A 16,547-nucleotide genomic window follows, 5' to 3' on the forward strand; every position below is an offset into this window, starting at 1 on the left:
TGGCAGATTTATTGTCTTGGTATTCTACCGTTTAAGGTAAGTTTTGGATGGACTTAGCATCCTACATTTCTTATCATCATCTAATAAGACGCAGCCTGACATCCCACGTTACAATCAACCCTTCTTGAATTCCATATGCTTTCTTCTTTTCTCTCTTCATGCCTTTCAAAGTATCCATCCTTTTCCTACCAATACTACGCTTTTCTAAAGTTCTTCTCTCTTTTTAACATTATTTTTCAACATCCCATTTCCAAGCGAAATGCTCAGCATCCATCTTTCCTGCCTTCTTTGAATTTCTCCCCACAATTCTCTCTCTCTCCTAACCCACCATGCCTAGCACTTCCTCGTTTGTTTTGCTTGCTGCCCATTATACCTTTTCTATTCTCCTCTACACTTTCACATTTCCAAAACCTCCAATCTACGCCTATCATCCTGCTTCCATGGCCATGTTTCCGCACCATACATAACTACGCTCCATATCAAAGTTTTGACGAACCATTTCTTAACATCTCTGTCATCAATTCTCTCCTTCCTTTGAAAAATTCTATGCCAAACGCATTTCCTCTTCTTTGTGCCCCTACTACTTTGAACATTTAGGTCCAAAAAACTGCTGAGATAGGTAAACTGTTACACCTGCTCTAGTTTATGTTCTCTTATTTTTAATGTTTAACATAGCTTTACTCGTCCCTGAAAATCTATTCCATGCCAAATTGTTGTCACTTGCCGATTGATGAATTTGCACGACCAATTTGACCAATAGCTTTACCCATAAGTTGGTTCTGTAGTAAAATATTAAGAAAATTCGAACGATTTCAACGTTTCCCATTCAATTTTTAAAACTTTGAAAATACTTTAGGTTGTCGATTCCTGCAGTTCAAAGGTGGGGGAAAAACTTGAGAGCGCCCCCCTTCCCATGTTCGCCACCTCCTTGAGAATTTTGCATCTCGCTCGAGAGCGTTTTTCACGCGGGTGTCGAAGGCCATTCCACTTCGCTTGTCATTTTATGAACGTGCCCCGGAAAAAATAACGTGCGGAAGGGCAGAAGGGGGGAGAGGAGGGCAAGCCATGATCCAGAACTGATTTCCTTGGACGGTGTCAACGCCCCCTTGCTACTCCCGAAGATCTACCCGTCCTCCTATGCCTAGCGATGTAACAGTATCTATCTCGCACTGCGGGAAGGTGAAGTGGGCGACGTTATTAGCCCTTTTTGCTAGTGGAACATCGTTCTGCACTTCTTACCCACCAAAAGTCCTGGTGTAAAGTGTATTGCTGGGGTTTAAACACGATAATCATCGGTATTATCCCTCGGGGAAACCTGGAATTTTATTAAAGGTAACGTACTTATTTTGAGATAAGCATCAAACGGTCTTTGACGACTATTTATTTCTATGTTTTGGGAGAACCTCATATTTTCCATAAATTATTTCTTTTTCATTTCTTCGTAACTTCTTCCTCCCCTAATGCTATCTTCATAATTTCAATTTCATCCTTATTCTACTTTGCCTTCCCAACAATCTCCCTTCTATGGCTACCATATCAAATTCCTCTAACCATCAATATTTCCTCCATCTACTTGTTCTGCCTTCTTCGGATTTTCCCCCAGCAAATTCCTCACTTCGCCAAATATATCATTTAAAAATCTCCCGCTCTGTCCTATGTTTTGCTCCTTCTTTCTCCACTTGAGTTGCTTCATTGTTTCTTGGCATGTGAGCGTAGAAATACTAGATATGTAATTTTAAGTTCTAGGGTCGCACATTTTTGTTTTTAAGTAAGTAGATCGAAAAATTTGGTTCAGCTTAAAATAACCGAACTATAGTTATGAATACAAAGCATAGATGGCTGCACCGGACGGTAATCATAATTTATACAGATGTCACTGGAGTGAGAAGCGTTTTCAATGATAAATAGCGTCGTCCAGAGCATTAGAGAAGCGTTTGTTCATCCGTTTCCTCCGCTTGATGTCGCTTTAATATCCATCGAAATCAACGTCAATTGAGACAGATATTTGGTGATGGTGTTATGGTCTAGGATTAAAAATTGCGTTCGCGGGTGCTGGACAGATCAAAGAAGGCCGAACGTCGCGTATGTAGCAGCGAATACAAGAAGCCTCGGTCGCGGACCAGTCGGTGGTCAACTATTTAGTTTCAATGCTTAATGTAAAATAATTTAAGCAATGTAGTTCATGATAACTACAGGTACATGCAGTACGGTATCTAACTGAATATACGTACGAGTCTAGGCCAACGCTGTTAATACCAAAAAGCGCAATAACTAAGGCTAGATTATATAACGACAGTATACTCAGCTGCTTAGAATGAAAAAATAAAAACACTCCCAACCCCCTCCCCCTCTAAATCGATCGGAAACAGTTATTTTGATTCCTTGCCGTACGTGGTAAAAAAGATATTTTTTCCTGAGAAGATGACGCGTAACAAATGGCACAGACAATTTTATGTGTATAACATACAATTTCATATTTCCCCTTGAATTAGGTGGTAAATATTTCAAATGAAACATGGCTTACAACGTTGATAGATCTTTTATGTTCCGATTATTTTACGCAAACTAGAACATTTTTGATTTGTAAGTTTGATAATCAATACACACATATTTTTAAAATATTCATGCCTTAATGAAAGGATAGCAGATATCCAACCTGCTATCGGAGATGCCACCCAGTCTAGATTCCATCAACGGTCAAAGGTTCTATGTGGAATCTGCCACATGATTAAGCCAAGAACGCAGTTTCCTAGATCGGTGAATATATGTACAAAAGTTTCTGTAGTTTCCTAACTCATGACTCATTGCTAAGGAGTGGCGAGTAAATAGGAGGTGTCATCTTTCATTTCGGTGGACATTGTGACCACAACGCACTTGAAAACCTAACTCTTTTCTGAGTTAGGGAGCGATATCTCTAATGCCCAATGCTTTGATTTCGTCGGCGGCATTGTTTATGATTGATTTCAAACAAGCATTTTAGCAGTAGCCTTGTCTGAATTTCATCCATCGAAATCAACTAATTTATCGAATGGGATTACCACTTATAATCCTTACGATTGAAATATCCTGATTTCCGTACTGAAATGAGAATCGTGTAAAGCAGTTTATGGTATTTTTTCGTAATGAATCAGGACTGGTATTTATTATGGAATCTTATTATTTGGTGAGATATTCAATTTCAAAAAACATTACATCAGATCTCGGAAGGTACAAAATGTTTAATTAAGATGCTTGATAAATTTTACACGGCGTTTCAATTGTTACGCTCCAGCAAAACTTTTGAGCGTCTCGAATGTTTGCAATGATAAGAAATCCATCAGTGAAAGAGATAATAAACTCCACGTTTTGGCATGATAATCCTTCATTATTGACACGCGACCTTATAGAAAATTTCGTTTAATTGCCGAGTATTTCTCCACGCTAATTCCCAACGAGAACTAACGAGAACAACATTTTTCTCACAGTGAAACATTCTCTTTCTCGATCGTCATTCTCTCGCAAATATATTTTACTCTTGTCTAGGATTTAACTTTTTTCACGACAACAATTTAACAAAGTTCATTAATTATTTTCGAGAAAATCGTTCTTCGGGTAATAGAAATCCCTGAGATTTCCTTGTACATGCCCATCGGACTGCTGCCTGCAAATTTCTCTTTCCTCCTTCCCTCCCGACCTCCTCTCCCCTCGCCCTAGTGAGACGAGACAGCTTTGCAATGGAGTGTATGTTTTGGTGCGCATTCCCACGTTTAAGGCTGAAAAACAAGTCTCCTCCGCAATTGAAACTCTACAACCAGAGGAATACGATTCAGAAACATTCGACGGATTATGAGGTTTAAATCGACGCAAACATTCCAACGTCCCTACGTTGCGTGGTCGTTGAGTTATTCCAATTGCAATATTTTCCGAAGCCCATTGTCAATCTTCACTTGTTTTCCCATTTAATTTTTCTCCTTCCTCCGTCCTTGCACGATTTCCCTCCCCGAATGTGGCCGTCGACGAGCTCTCGAGGCCGTGAATTTCTCAGGTACAGCCTCTTCCCGAGACAATCGAGAGTCTTGATTGGCGTGGCGGTAGTCTTACCCTGACTGTGCGCTCTTTTTGAATTGATAAGGACTCCTGAGGAGTAATTTTTTATATATACTCGGATATATATCGAAGATGTAGAAGCACTCACGAGAGCAATATAACATTTGCATGGCACAATAAAACACAGAATTAAAATGAATAACACATAATAGGACACTCACATTTCAGAAAGTTTAAGCTTTCAGCCTTCTCTGGGGCATTTTTCAGGTCAGACTCACGGACCTGAAGAAGGCCAAAAGCTTAAACTTAGGCAGCTGTATGTTTTTATTTTACACATAGCATGTTATCATCAATGCTGAGAATATCATAGGTCTAGTAGCCATTGATTATCTAGTTCCCCATCTTCAGGAAGGATAAAGGACTCTAATTAAATTGAAGGATCTCAGGTTTTCCCAGCGTATGGTATTCAAGAAGTTCTCTCGGGTTTCCCACCGGGTCAGGTTACGTCGGTGTACTGCAACCTGACCCGGTGGGAAACCCGAGAGAACTTCTCTTATAAAATTAATTAAATTTTTATAATTTATGAATATTTAAAATGAAAGGAGTTTTTGGTAATGTATGCCTCTAACACTTAAATTCATCATTTTCTTTAGGATATCAAGGTTTTTCTTTGAAATCTTCAAACAATAGACTGAAAATAACGGTAATAATAACTAAATAAAATAAAGTGTAAATTCCAAAGAAACTGCGGGAGATGCCGCAACAGTAACTTTTAACGGAGTCATCCGCTAATGTGCATTTCAATGCAACAATTTCAGAGAGTAAAAATCATTCGCCTTGACTGGGATCCCAGTCGAGGCAAATGATTTTTACACTCTGAAATTGTTGCATTAAAATAAAGTGTCAATTTCATTCATTAAACTTCAGCATTTTTACTAAGATATGTGCATAAAAATATGTGTACATGCCTAAAGTTTTACAACTCTGTCTTGTAAGTGAGATTATGAATTCATGTTGATATAAAATGCAGGCAAAATCTGCTGATTACCATTGCAATCAATGCACAAGATTTCTGGCTGGCTTGAGGAATATGTAGTGGCCTTCTCTGAAATGCATCTTACTTTTTGGATTTAGATTTTGAACATAGGAGACGTCACCACATGGATGGGGCATGAGCTGCGTGAGGTGTCCGATGAAGAAGGTGACGTTGGCATTGTTGCCAGGAGTCTTCTCTGCATGCCAATCTCCAGTGGTCAACATGATTTGATTGGTGTGGCTCAACTCATCAACAAAGTAAGGACGCTCGGCTTAATCTGGGAATAAACATGTTAAAAAAAAGGAATATTCAACACTGAAACATGCAAGAACATAGGTATTTTCACATTAATTATTGTGGCAATCATTTTTTCCAAAATAAAATTGTTTTTTACTAATGTATTATATGGTTTCTCATTTTTTTGTGAAACTTTTAGTAACTATGCCGGCTTAAAACTAGTAAAAGGATCACTTTCTCTTGAAAAATGTTCCCATGTGTATTCTATTCTGAATGACTGCTAAATATACACTCATTTGTCAAACAATTTTTCCTCCAAATAATTGTCTAACTCAATTATATGAATGAATAATAACTCCCTCATAAGTTTAATCTCCTCAAAAATATATTACAATAAATATGATGCAACCATGTAATGTCTCATTTTACAAAATAAATGTAGATGTCTTGTATATTTGTGTCTGTATTTTGAATCATTGTTGCTTGAAACTTGCTCTTCAAAATCATGGAAACTTCTTCTTTGCAGGCGAATGGACATCCATTTTCCGATAGTGATGTCTCCATCTTCGAAGCATTTGCAATATTCTGCGGACTTGGTATCCATAATACTCAGATGTATGAGAATGCATGTGCGTACAGCAAATCCTTTCCCATTAAAAACATTATCTTATTAATATTCAAAATTTGCCTGAATGCATTTTAGTGTAGGTGAAATTTCTTTCGACCACACCTATATTAGCCATCTTGCCATCCATATGTATAATCTTCTGAAGTCTCCACAAATCCACAAAGCAATTGCCTCGAGAGTATTTCTTTTAACTCCATGAAGAATAGCCATAAAAATTTCAAGATGTAACATGTTCATTTTTGAGAAAAATTTAAAGTTATCCATCAAGAAAAGGTTCTCAAATAATGATATGAATAAAAGTTCTGTAATATTAGGAGAACTATCTTTTTTTAGGAATGTACCAATGAAATGGATAGCGGTTGTGAAAGACTTAAAGCATAAAAATAACAATCAAACATATCTGAAAAGACAGAAGCAGCTATGAAGTTGCCATGATTTTTTTCTTAATATATGCATACAAACACTACATACAAGTATGAACAAAGCTCTCTTGTATAAAATGACCCAAAAAAGTTGGTGGAAAATATATGTAAAGGACCCCAAAAATCTGAGAGACATTTAACTATCAACTCTTCCTTCAGCATTGAACCAACATCCCATAGCTCAGAAGCTATAAACTTTAAAAACATAGTCTTCTTTCACAAAGAAAACATTTGTGGACCATTTTCTTTCTAAACAGCTTCCACCTGAATTTTTAAATAAAATATAGTAGTTATTGACAGAAAAAAATATTCTATAAATTGGCATGTTATGTGTAGATACATTTTCTCATGTTAACATTGGAAAATCTGTAGCATAATTTCTCAATTAGGTTTCACTTAAGTTTCCATTTGACAACATTATTGTAATAGAGCATCAGTCAATACTATTACCACACACACTTGGTAAAAAGTTCTTAGATGGCCTACAAAGTTCATCGGTAGTTACCTAAATCATCATTTGAATGCGGTGGTACATTAATTACATCATATGTTCTATCTAACATCAATTAATCAGGCTTACAATTCATAATCTGATCATTGTGCTGTTCTGTTAGCTTTTAGGATACCACCAAAACTTTTCCCCAAGGTACGAATTTGATCCACCAACAAAGAGTGTTAAATCTGTAATAATAAATACTCTGACAGACATTAAGAATGTCCTAATGTCTGGTACCATTTCCATTAACTGTTGAGAGATACAGTAACATAAAGTAATTTCAGCATCTAGACATATATATAAGATTAATAGTCATAGAGTTTAAGTTTAATTCTATTTCTTTTCTTCCAATCCAGGCAAGCTGATGGCAAAGCAGAAAGTGGCCCTCGAATGTCTTTCCTATCACGCTACAGCAAGTGCAGAAGATACTGATAAACTCAATCAAGGGTTAATACCTACTGCTGAAAAGTATAATCTGTATAGGTAAGAGTAGTTCATAAATAGATGAACAAAGAATTATGCTATAAAATATAATTTTGATTCTACCAGCAGTTTAAATACCCATTGAATTCATCTTTTCCATGAAGTTCTCATTTTGAATCATCCATAAATTATCTAATAAGTTTTAATTAGGTACCGACCATGTTAATCCTTCAATGACTTCACATTCCTTCTACTATTTCACTTACCTTTACAAGACTTCTGGAGAAATACAGTGGCCAAAGTAAAGAGTAAAACGAATATGTATTTAATATCTTAACATGGCATTTTATCGGGTCGTAATTTCAATGTTTTAGTTCTTATATTCCCATAATGGATGTTGTACCATTGACAACATCCAAAATGGCAATATAAGAACTAAAGCATTGAAATTATGACCCAATAAAATAGACATCAGATCATATGACATACTACCCAAAAGTATAAGGGATACTAAGGGAACTACTGCATTCAGGCATAAGTTAAAAATATATCCATAACATAATATGTCATACTTGGTTGACTAAAATCTTCACAGTATTACTGACCAGTAAGTTTATACTCTTAGTTTATAGCAATGGTCATAGTCTAGTTCATATTAATGATCAATGATTTATCTAAATTGATATTTCATGTGCATGTTACACTCAATGTTCATGGGTTCGTGCCCAATATTATGTAACTTTGTGCTCCATTTTTTTCCATAGTTTAATTTAACCTGTACCTTTATTCCTTTTTGACATGCCTTATATCATGTAAATACACCACCCACCTGGTTTTTTTTTATTATGATCTCTGAGAGAATCAAAGTAGCCATAATAACCTCAGTACACTGTATTAGTGTACAGATTGTCATTTAAATACAAAATTTCAATGAAAAAAATAAAGGTTCGACCTACAGGATATGGATGAGATAGGTATACACATTTATAGTCAGTTTAAAAAAGATGTGATTTAAGATGAGAGTTAAAATTCTACAAGGTTGCATTTTGAAATTCAAACCATTACTGCCATGCAACAATAACATCTCAGTTACGACTTTTGTTGCCACAAAATTTTCTGTCGCCATTGCTGTAGTTAAGGCAAACAATTTTGGCGGTATTCGCAGCACTGGCAGTTAATTTTGGATTGCATTAAAAATCACAGTGTTGATGATGAACGGTCGTCAATGCGTTTAATTGATCAAAATAAATATTGATTAATTAAAACTTGACAACTACCATGAAAAGTTTTAAATTATATGGTATTATTTGCTGCCCTTATTACTTGAAAGGATGAATTTAATATCTAAGAGGAAACCACTATGAGTATTTTGGGTATGAGTTAGACCACTTGGTCTAACTCATACCCAAAATATGTATGGAAATGGAAATTTAAAACAAAATTTGGGATTCAACCTTTCTAGGGGATGGACCTATGCACGAATACATATTTCTCGAGGCAGTTACTTCACAGAAGAGACAGCCCTGACATGCGCAAATACCACTCCAATGAAAAGGGAGAACATCAGGATGTCATTTCACTTCTTTATTTAAAAAAAATTAGAAAAGGAGGGAATACATGCCAGTTCCAAACTATTAAGACAATATGAAACCAATCGTCTTTGATAAAAATATGAATCAAAAAGAAAACTTTGAACCATAGCCAGTTAAAATGAACAAGAAATGATTACTTGTACATGGGTATCACTTTCCTTGAAAGAAATATAAATAAAAAATGCATGCAGTATGTGCTACAAGAAAATGAATCATGTTATGGAGTAGATAAAGTAAATGATTAGCTTAAGAAATTGAATGCGGAAATAAATATTGGCCATATCAACTCACAGAGAACATTCTCAATACAAATTGACAAAGAAGAATTTGATTAAGTAGACACAGCTTGAAGCATAATTGGTTATTTAGAAACATAATAGAAGGGCAAATTGTAAGAAAGTCAAAGAAACAAGTACATTCAACAAATTAAGGACAAAACAGAGAATTTATCAGGGGTTGAGAGTGAATTATCAATTGATAGAAAAGAATGGAGGGCTGCACAGTAAATCAATCTTAGGATTGAAATACTGATGATATAAACTACAGCATGATTTGAAAATATGCTTGTAATATCATAAAAAATTCACATTTGAAAACCTTCACAAGTTACAGAGTGGTTTGGCACAAAGATGAATTTGAAATAACTTGTTCAATGGCGAGATAATGTAATTAGTTGTAGCAAAAAATTGATGATACACTTATAATAAAGGTACCTCATCAACGGTTTATCTGTTCATACTATGTGCCATCCTAAAATATGGTCACTTTCATTAGTTAGGTCACAGCTCAGTCATCATTCATTCAAAGAAGGGGGTGTACTTCCTGTCCCTGTACTATTCCCACAAGGCTGTGATATCCAGTAATCACTCGGCTAGGACCCTGCTTGAATAATATGCTAACCTATGAGGAAACCACCCCACTATTAAACTAATAAAATTATTAATTGTAAGAAGGGATTCCATAAAAAGATAGAAACACAAAATCTCACCAATGATCATCTCTTATAACTGAGGTATTCATTGAAAAAACATTTGAAATGTCATTATAAGTTAATATTCTGACCATGTTATGAGGATTCTGATTTGAAAATGGATCACAGACTTGATGCATTTAGAAGACAAGTGGATTCAATTGATCACCCAAGTTCGGTCACCTAAACCCATCCCAATTTAGTCAGATGGGCTAAGTTCTGACTGCTCGACCATTAATAAATAATATGGGCACAAGGGGTGAACCTCAGCTGTTTAGCTCTGGATGAAAAAATTGAAAGAGTGCACCCATGAAATGAAATAATTTTGTTTGAGTGAATTTCCCTGAAATGATTTTCAGAAATTCACTAACCCCCTCTCTATTACAGTTTTATGTTCAATGATTTCGATCTCTGTGACGATGACACCTGCAGAGCAACAATTAGAATGTTTATGGACTGCAATCTTATTAGCCAGTTCCACATTCCGTACCTGGTATGTACCTAAATTAAAATTACTTATAATGATGAGCAGTAACATTTTCTCAAACAAATTATAGTGAAAGAAGTTGATCACTCCTGATGTTCCAAATCATAATTAATAGTAAACACATGCACTGATTATGGAAGATAAATTTATGACAAATCTTGTCCCCTTACAGGTTCTTTGTCGCTGGATATTAAGTGTCAGGAAGAATTACAGACCAGTGAAATACCATAACTGGCGACATGCTTTAAATGTTGCTCAAACAATGTTTGCCATGCTCAAGACAGGAAAAATGGAAAGGTTCATGAATGACTTAGATGTAAGAGACTTAATTACACTTACTTCATCCATAGATTTAGCTCCCCTGAATTTGTGTAATTAAAGATGTATTAAAAAAGTCATGCGCCTTTGACTGGAAAATAAATCTTGTTTTGCAGATACTTGGGCTTCTGGTGGCATGCCTTTGTCATGACCTTGACCACCGTGGCACAAACAATGCATTCCAAACCAAGACTGAATCTCCACTGGCAATACTTTACACAACAAGTACGATGGAGCATCACCATTTTGACCAGTGTGTGATGATATTGAACAGTGAGGGAAACAATATATTCCAAGTAAGCTAATTTGTATTTAGATGTGCAAGAGGTTGATGTTTAATAGAGTTATAGAAATATAGAGCTCAACTTAAACCCCACTGATGCTTTTTTGACACAGGCTCTTTCTCCTAAAGATTACCGGAGGGTGATGAATATTGTGGAGATGGCGATCCTTTCAACAGATTTGGCCATGTATTTTAAGAAGAAAGATGCTTTCCGGGAGTTAGTAGACAATGGAGAATTTGATTGGCAAAGTGAAGAAAAGAAAGAGTGTAAGAACGACGTTTCCTATTCATTAATTCAGCATTTGTACATGTACAGGGTACCCACCAGATCATTTCATCCCTTGTCAATCGTTTCCATCTGTTTTAAGGATTAATATTTGATAAATTTAAACTAATCAACCCGAATGTTACTTTGGTAAGTTAGGGTAAAGTTCACCTTGTATTAGGACAAACATAAAAGAGTGGACACTCACTTATCAATTAGATGTTCCCTCAAGGGATACCTGCTTGCACTCACTTAACCAGCATTTGCGATTCACAGATTTGAAGTAGTAGTAGTTTTTAGGGGAGGCGACCGACAGCTAAGGTCATTTGCGCCATAGGGGACGGACAGGAAAGGATGAAGGGTGGAGAGAAACCTGGCGTCGCCATTAGCCCACTCTTAACGAAAGGCGCCAAGGGGTCCGCAGTTTAACGTCCCATCTGATGGATGGCGTGCTCACTCAAAGTGCCCTCCACAAAGCACCTCAAGTAGGGATCGAGATACCTCTGAAAATTATTCAACACTGCTGGGATTCGAACCCGCGCCCTCAGGGTGGGAAGCCAGTATGTTAGCCCCCGCACCATCTCGATCCCCACAGATTAGAATCTAAGTTAAGTGCAATAGTGTTATCACAGTTAAATACCACTCATATTTTTGTGAACTCACTAGTATCCTGTCTTTGCAAGTGTTTGCCCAAAAATGAATACGCTAAACCCTGAATATATTAAGTCACTTGGTCAATGTAATGGCATCTAGTGCTCCATTCTTATGCCATCTGAATTTTTGTTGAACATTTTTTGACATGCAGAAAACTATTATGAAGCGATGGCTATTAGTAATAGCTGGTGGCTATTTGCCCAAATTTGAACTTGAGAATAACTTATTTAAAACCTAATTCTCTGTCCACTAAGCTAACATACTGCTATCACAGCAATAGGAACTAATTATCCCACAATAACTAGTTTAAAAGTTTCACAAGGATCTCATGGATGAGCGTTTCCCCTTTGGAAGTGACAACAAGTATTAAGTCTAGAGCCATCATCTTGAATGGAAGAAAAATTTAGAGAAAATGCCATTTCTAAAACAAACCATCTTGTTTACCTGGAATGCTATAACAGTTGGTATTATTGCCATGGCTAAAACTGGGAGAAACTTTAACTAAATCAATAGATTCTATTTAGGAGAAACAGCTCCTTAAAATTATGTGCAAACAAGCTTTAGTTATCGGCATGAGATCAAATGATGTATATGTAACATCCAGCTTTCAACAAGAGAGAGTGATATGGCCTCTATCTTCAACATTAATGGTTTAAGAAAGATCATGAAAATACCTGCCTACCCTTGAGGTTGGAAAAATTTAGTGCTTTTGCAATTGAGTGTTTTCAATTAATTCATCAGCTTATTAGGGAAAATGGACCCAGTTATCGCCAAGGTTTCCTCGGAAGATCTGGAACCCAAAAAATCACACACCATGGGTTGTCCTGAAAGAGTCAACCAGATTTGACCTTGAACCCTTTGGTCAGTAGCCCAATGCCTTTACTCACTAAGCTACCTTGCCGCCTAGCTAAAATTAACTTTATTATTAATAGAAAAGTTTTAGCAAGACAAATGATCCTTTGTGCATTTTCCATTTCTCGAGTTGGTGGGTAACTGGCTTGATAAATGTGCCTACAGCGCAAAAGCAACTACAGTTAAAACATTTATAATTGAGATTTCCCCTCTTTTTTTCCATGAGCAGTGCTTTGTGGAATGATGATGACAGGCTGTGATGTTAGTGCAATAGCAAAGCCATGGGAAGTTCAGCACAAAGTTGCCAAACTTGTAGCCGATGAGTTTTTCGATCAAGGGGACTTGGAGAAATTACAACTCAACCAGCAACCAGTGGTAAATATTTAATCAATTTGTTCCTCTGGTTTATGTGGTGTTGCAAAGTATGAAGCTCTGCTTTTGGGATTCCCACCACATTAAGTTGCCCATTGATGATGACAATTCCTCTGGCCGTCCTGCTGGAATCTTCAGGTCGGAAGTGACGATGCAGGTTTCTTGTCTGCATTACATAGGATAGGCAAAGAAATTCTTAGTCCCTGATTGTTGATCTAAGTCATCGGGATGCTCTGAATGACTGATTCAGGGGAAGGGAATTCTTTCATTGAATATTCTCTTCCAGTTGTTGAAGAGGGTGCATCTGTATTTCCAATAGTAATTCTCCAAATGTTTTATTACCTCCTCAGCCTCTTGAATTGATCTGGTATAGTAGTGTCTCTCTTTTGCCATCAAATCTGGTTACAGATTAATGCTCTCCAAGAAAATAGGTGACCAAGTACCCAAACTGAAGAGTAAGATTCTTCTAACTCTTTAAAAAGCCAAAAACTTCTGCAAGTATTGTTTTCCATCAATCATGAAGAGGGGATAGGGAGAACATAATCCTTACAGAGATTTTATGGAACAAACTAACTGGTGGAATCCTTGGCTACTGTAATTATCACAACAGGTGTGGAATTAGTTTTCTGTAAACACCCGCAGGAAGCTAGCACCTTCTTTGGTGTTTGTTTCCTAAGCATGCTGATCTCTCATTGGAGGCTTTCGCCATAATTCACCACATAGGACATAAGTGTGTTGCCTATCCTGTTCACAATTGGTAGCATATGATTTAACAGACTTCCGAACCTTTGCCAAAAATAGGCAATTTTTACTAACTAAAATGGCCATAGGAACCCACGGTCAATATTTATGGAGAATATAAATTATGATGTTCTAATTCATCTACTTCTCATATGTCAGCAAAGCAGGCAGATCTAACAAATGCAGAAGAAGGGTGCACCAAAAGGCAACCAAGAGCAAGCAAGTCCAACTGTCTTGTCATGGAACAAATTTGGCCTAAACTAGGCCATTTCGTGGGCTTTGACAATGTGAAAATGGTTGCCACTGAGGTAGACTACTTACTATCCTAGACTCATTCATGAGGTCAAAGAGGCAGGAAAACTCTGGGAATCACAGCAGATATGCCAGACAAGCCATCTACAACACCTGAAAAGGAGCACTAAAAGAAAGCATTCCCACACAGGGAATCAATTCATCAGAGCTGTCTGAAGACTTGGCTCACCAATAAAGTACAAGGAATAGCTCGACCACCCCTGATGAGAAACCTGCATCACTATCTGCAACTACAAGATGGGAGCAGGACTGGAGAAGAAACACAAGGCCTAAAATACAAGACTGCATTATCATCAATGGGCAGTGCAAAATGGAATAGGACCCTGAAAGCAGAGCTTCATATTTATTTATAATCAACTCACCCAGAAACAGTCTACCAACATTAGATAACATTAAACAACCTTTGGTCTAATTTGAATTATAAATTGTTTGCAGAGTATTACATTTCAATATCAAATTTTAAATTAACTAAAAATGTTTTAACATATTTAATGCATAACCAAAGGAAGCAGTAAAGGACTTTCCTGAAAAAATCATTACCAAAGTGAATGATTACCTTTGAATATATTAACTCTTGTCTGTTCTTTCCTAAACTACAGGCTATGATGGACCGAGAACGTAAAGACGAACTTCCTCAAATGCAAGTAGGATTCATTGATGTGATATGTCTTCCTTTATACAAGGTATAGTAATTTATATATACATTATCAAAACTACTTAAGCTCTGCTAACTTTGCTGCATGAACGTAATTATAGTCATGCAAATTAAATTTTTTATTGTCTGAAATGGCTAGTGATTCATTTGCTTTAATGGGGGCTAAATGCACGAACTTTCCTAGTATCTTGGACTAATCTTAACATCATACTAAGATATTTTGTATGGATATATCTATTGTATGGGAACTAGATAAATTAAAAGTTAATGTAGGACTACTAGAATTAATTATAGGTAATCTGGCAGCTAAGGTAGGTTTGGGATGGACACAGGCTATCAAATAATTCTCTTTGTCCCTCATGACAAAAACAACCCATCAACCTACTCTGCAACAAGCCCCTCTTCATCTCTGAGCACTTCCTTCCATCCTCATCCTATTTCTTTCCCTTCCTCGTTTGCCTAACATTCTCTCCTCTATCACAGTCTTCAACATCCCATTGCCAATTAGTATGCTTCACATCCATTTTTAGTCTCCTTATGATTTCTCCCAATAATCACCTCTCCTTCCCCACCATACCTAGCACTTATTTTTTATTCCTTCCAGTCCACTTCACCTTCTCCACACCCACATTTCAAAAGCCTCCAATCTACACCCATCTTCCTGCTTCAATTGCCATGTTTCCTTGCCGTACATAACTTTGCTCCACATCAAAGTTTTAACAAGCCTTTTCTTAACACCCTTACTCAGCATCCCAACAGTAGTTGATTCTCCTCCTTGTCAAAGCTTCTCTACATAAGGCAATTCTCCTTATGATCCTACTACTTCGATCATTTTGGTCCAAAACACAAATACATAAACTGCTGTAGTTTTCCCCTGCTCTATTTTAGCCCTGCTATTCCAATGTTTAACTTAGCTTTTTTCTATCTCACAAACCACAAACCTTCATTTTATTTACATTCATGCTCATCTCATATCTATTGCACTGAATTTTCAAGTCACTCAGCAATGCTTGCAACACCTTGGCTGACTGACAAACAAGCTACACCTGAAGATAACATGAAGTGTTGAAACCTGGCTCATGTGAATAAAAATACCATTGTGGAAATCACAATTGCTAATTTTCATTTCTCTTCAAAACTTAAGCTTAATCATCAGCAAACATAATTGATTTTATGAACTCCTCTCTGACTTTCATTCCTTATCACCAGTTCTTCCCATGCCTCTTTAACCAAGTCCTCCACATATACGTTCAACAGCACTAGTGATAATGGACAACCTTGACTTACTCCTCATCTTAGCACTGCCCATTCGGACTCTTCCTCTCCTAATTGCACCTGAGCAGTCTGAGATATTCACAGGTTGGCGATCAGTCTCCTACCCCTCTAATTTATTCCTATTTTCTGCAATATTTTCATTAATTTAATACAATTCACTCCTTCGAGTGCCTCATTAAAATCTATGAATTAATACACATAATTTAAGACCATTATAAATAAAGAGGATTTATTAATGAGGGGTTTTTTTATTTTTTAGGGTAATGTATGGAAAACATGATATTTTACCAACCCAATGTGATCATCCCCTAAATAATCATTTCCCTCACACACTCCATCCTCTAGTTGACAATCCTTAGAACCACTTTAGCTGCGTGCAAAATCAAACTTATTGATCTGTAGTCCTCACATGATGAGGCCTTTACGTTTTTCGGAATAGGAACTAACACTGATCTCACAAAGTCTTCTGGCTAGATTCCTTCCTCATAGATACTACGAATCAG

At 36.7% G+C, this 16,547-nt stretch overlaps 1 protein-coding gene across 1 annotated transcript in view; it reads left to right on the plus strand.

Annotated features, from left to right (window-relative positions):
- Window positions 1–16,547, plus strand: part of LOC139688197 (cGMP-specific 3',5'-cyclic phosphodiesterase-like) — a 209,266-nt gene that overhangs the window by 189,536 nt on the left and 3,183 nt on the right. The window contains exons 9-17 of the mRNA XM_071585625.1: window positions 5,161–5,319; window positions 5,826–5,928; window positions 7,202–7,328; window positions 10,218–10,323; window positions 10,490–10,633; window positions 10,752–10,931; window positions 11,032–11,185; window positions 12,919–13,064; window positions 14,714–14,797. Of these exons, the coding sequence (XP_071441726.1) occupies window positions 5,161–5,319; window positions 5,826–5,928; window positions 7,202–7,328; window positions 10,218–10,323; window positions 10,490–10,633; window positions 10,752–10,931; window positions 11,032–11,185; window positions 12,919–13,064; window positions 14,714–14,797 (1,203 nt within the window). The remainder of the gene's footprint in view (window positions 1–5,160; window positions 5,320–5,825; window positions 5,929–7,201; window positions 7,329–10,217; window positions 10,324–10,489; window positions 10,634–10,751; window positions 10,932–11,031; window positions 11,186–12,918; window positions 13,065–14,713; window positions 14,798–16,547) is intronic.

The sequence above is a fragment of the Hetaerina americana genome, unplaced genomic scaffold (assembly GCF_022747635.1).
Source record: "Hetaerina americana unplaced genomic scaffold, ioHetAmer1.1.p SCAF_2, whole genome shotgun sequence".
Taxonomy (NCBI): domain Eukaryota; kingdom Metazoa; phylum Arthropoda; class Insecta; order Odonata; family Calopterygidae; genus Hetaerina; species Hetaerina americana.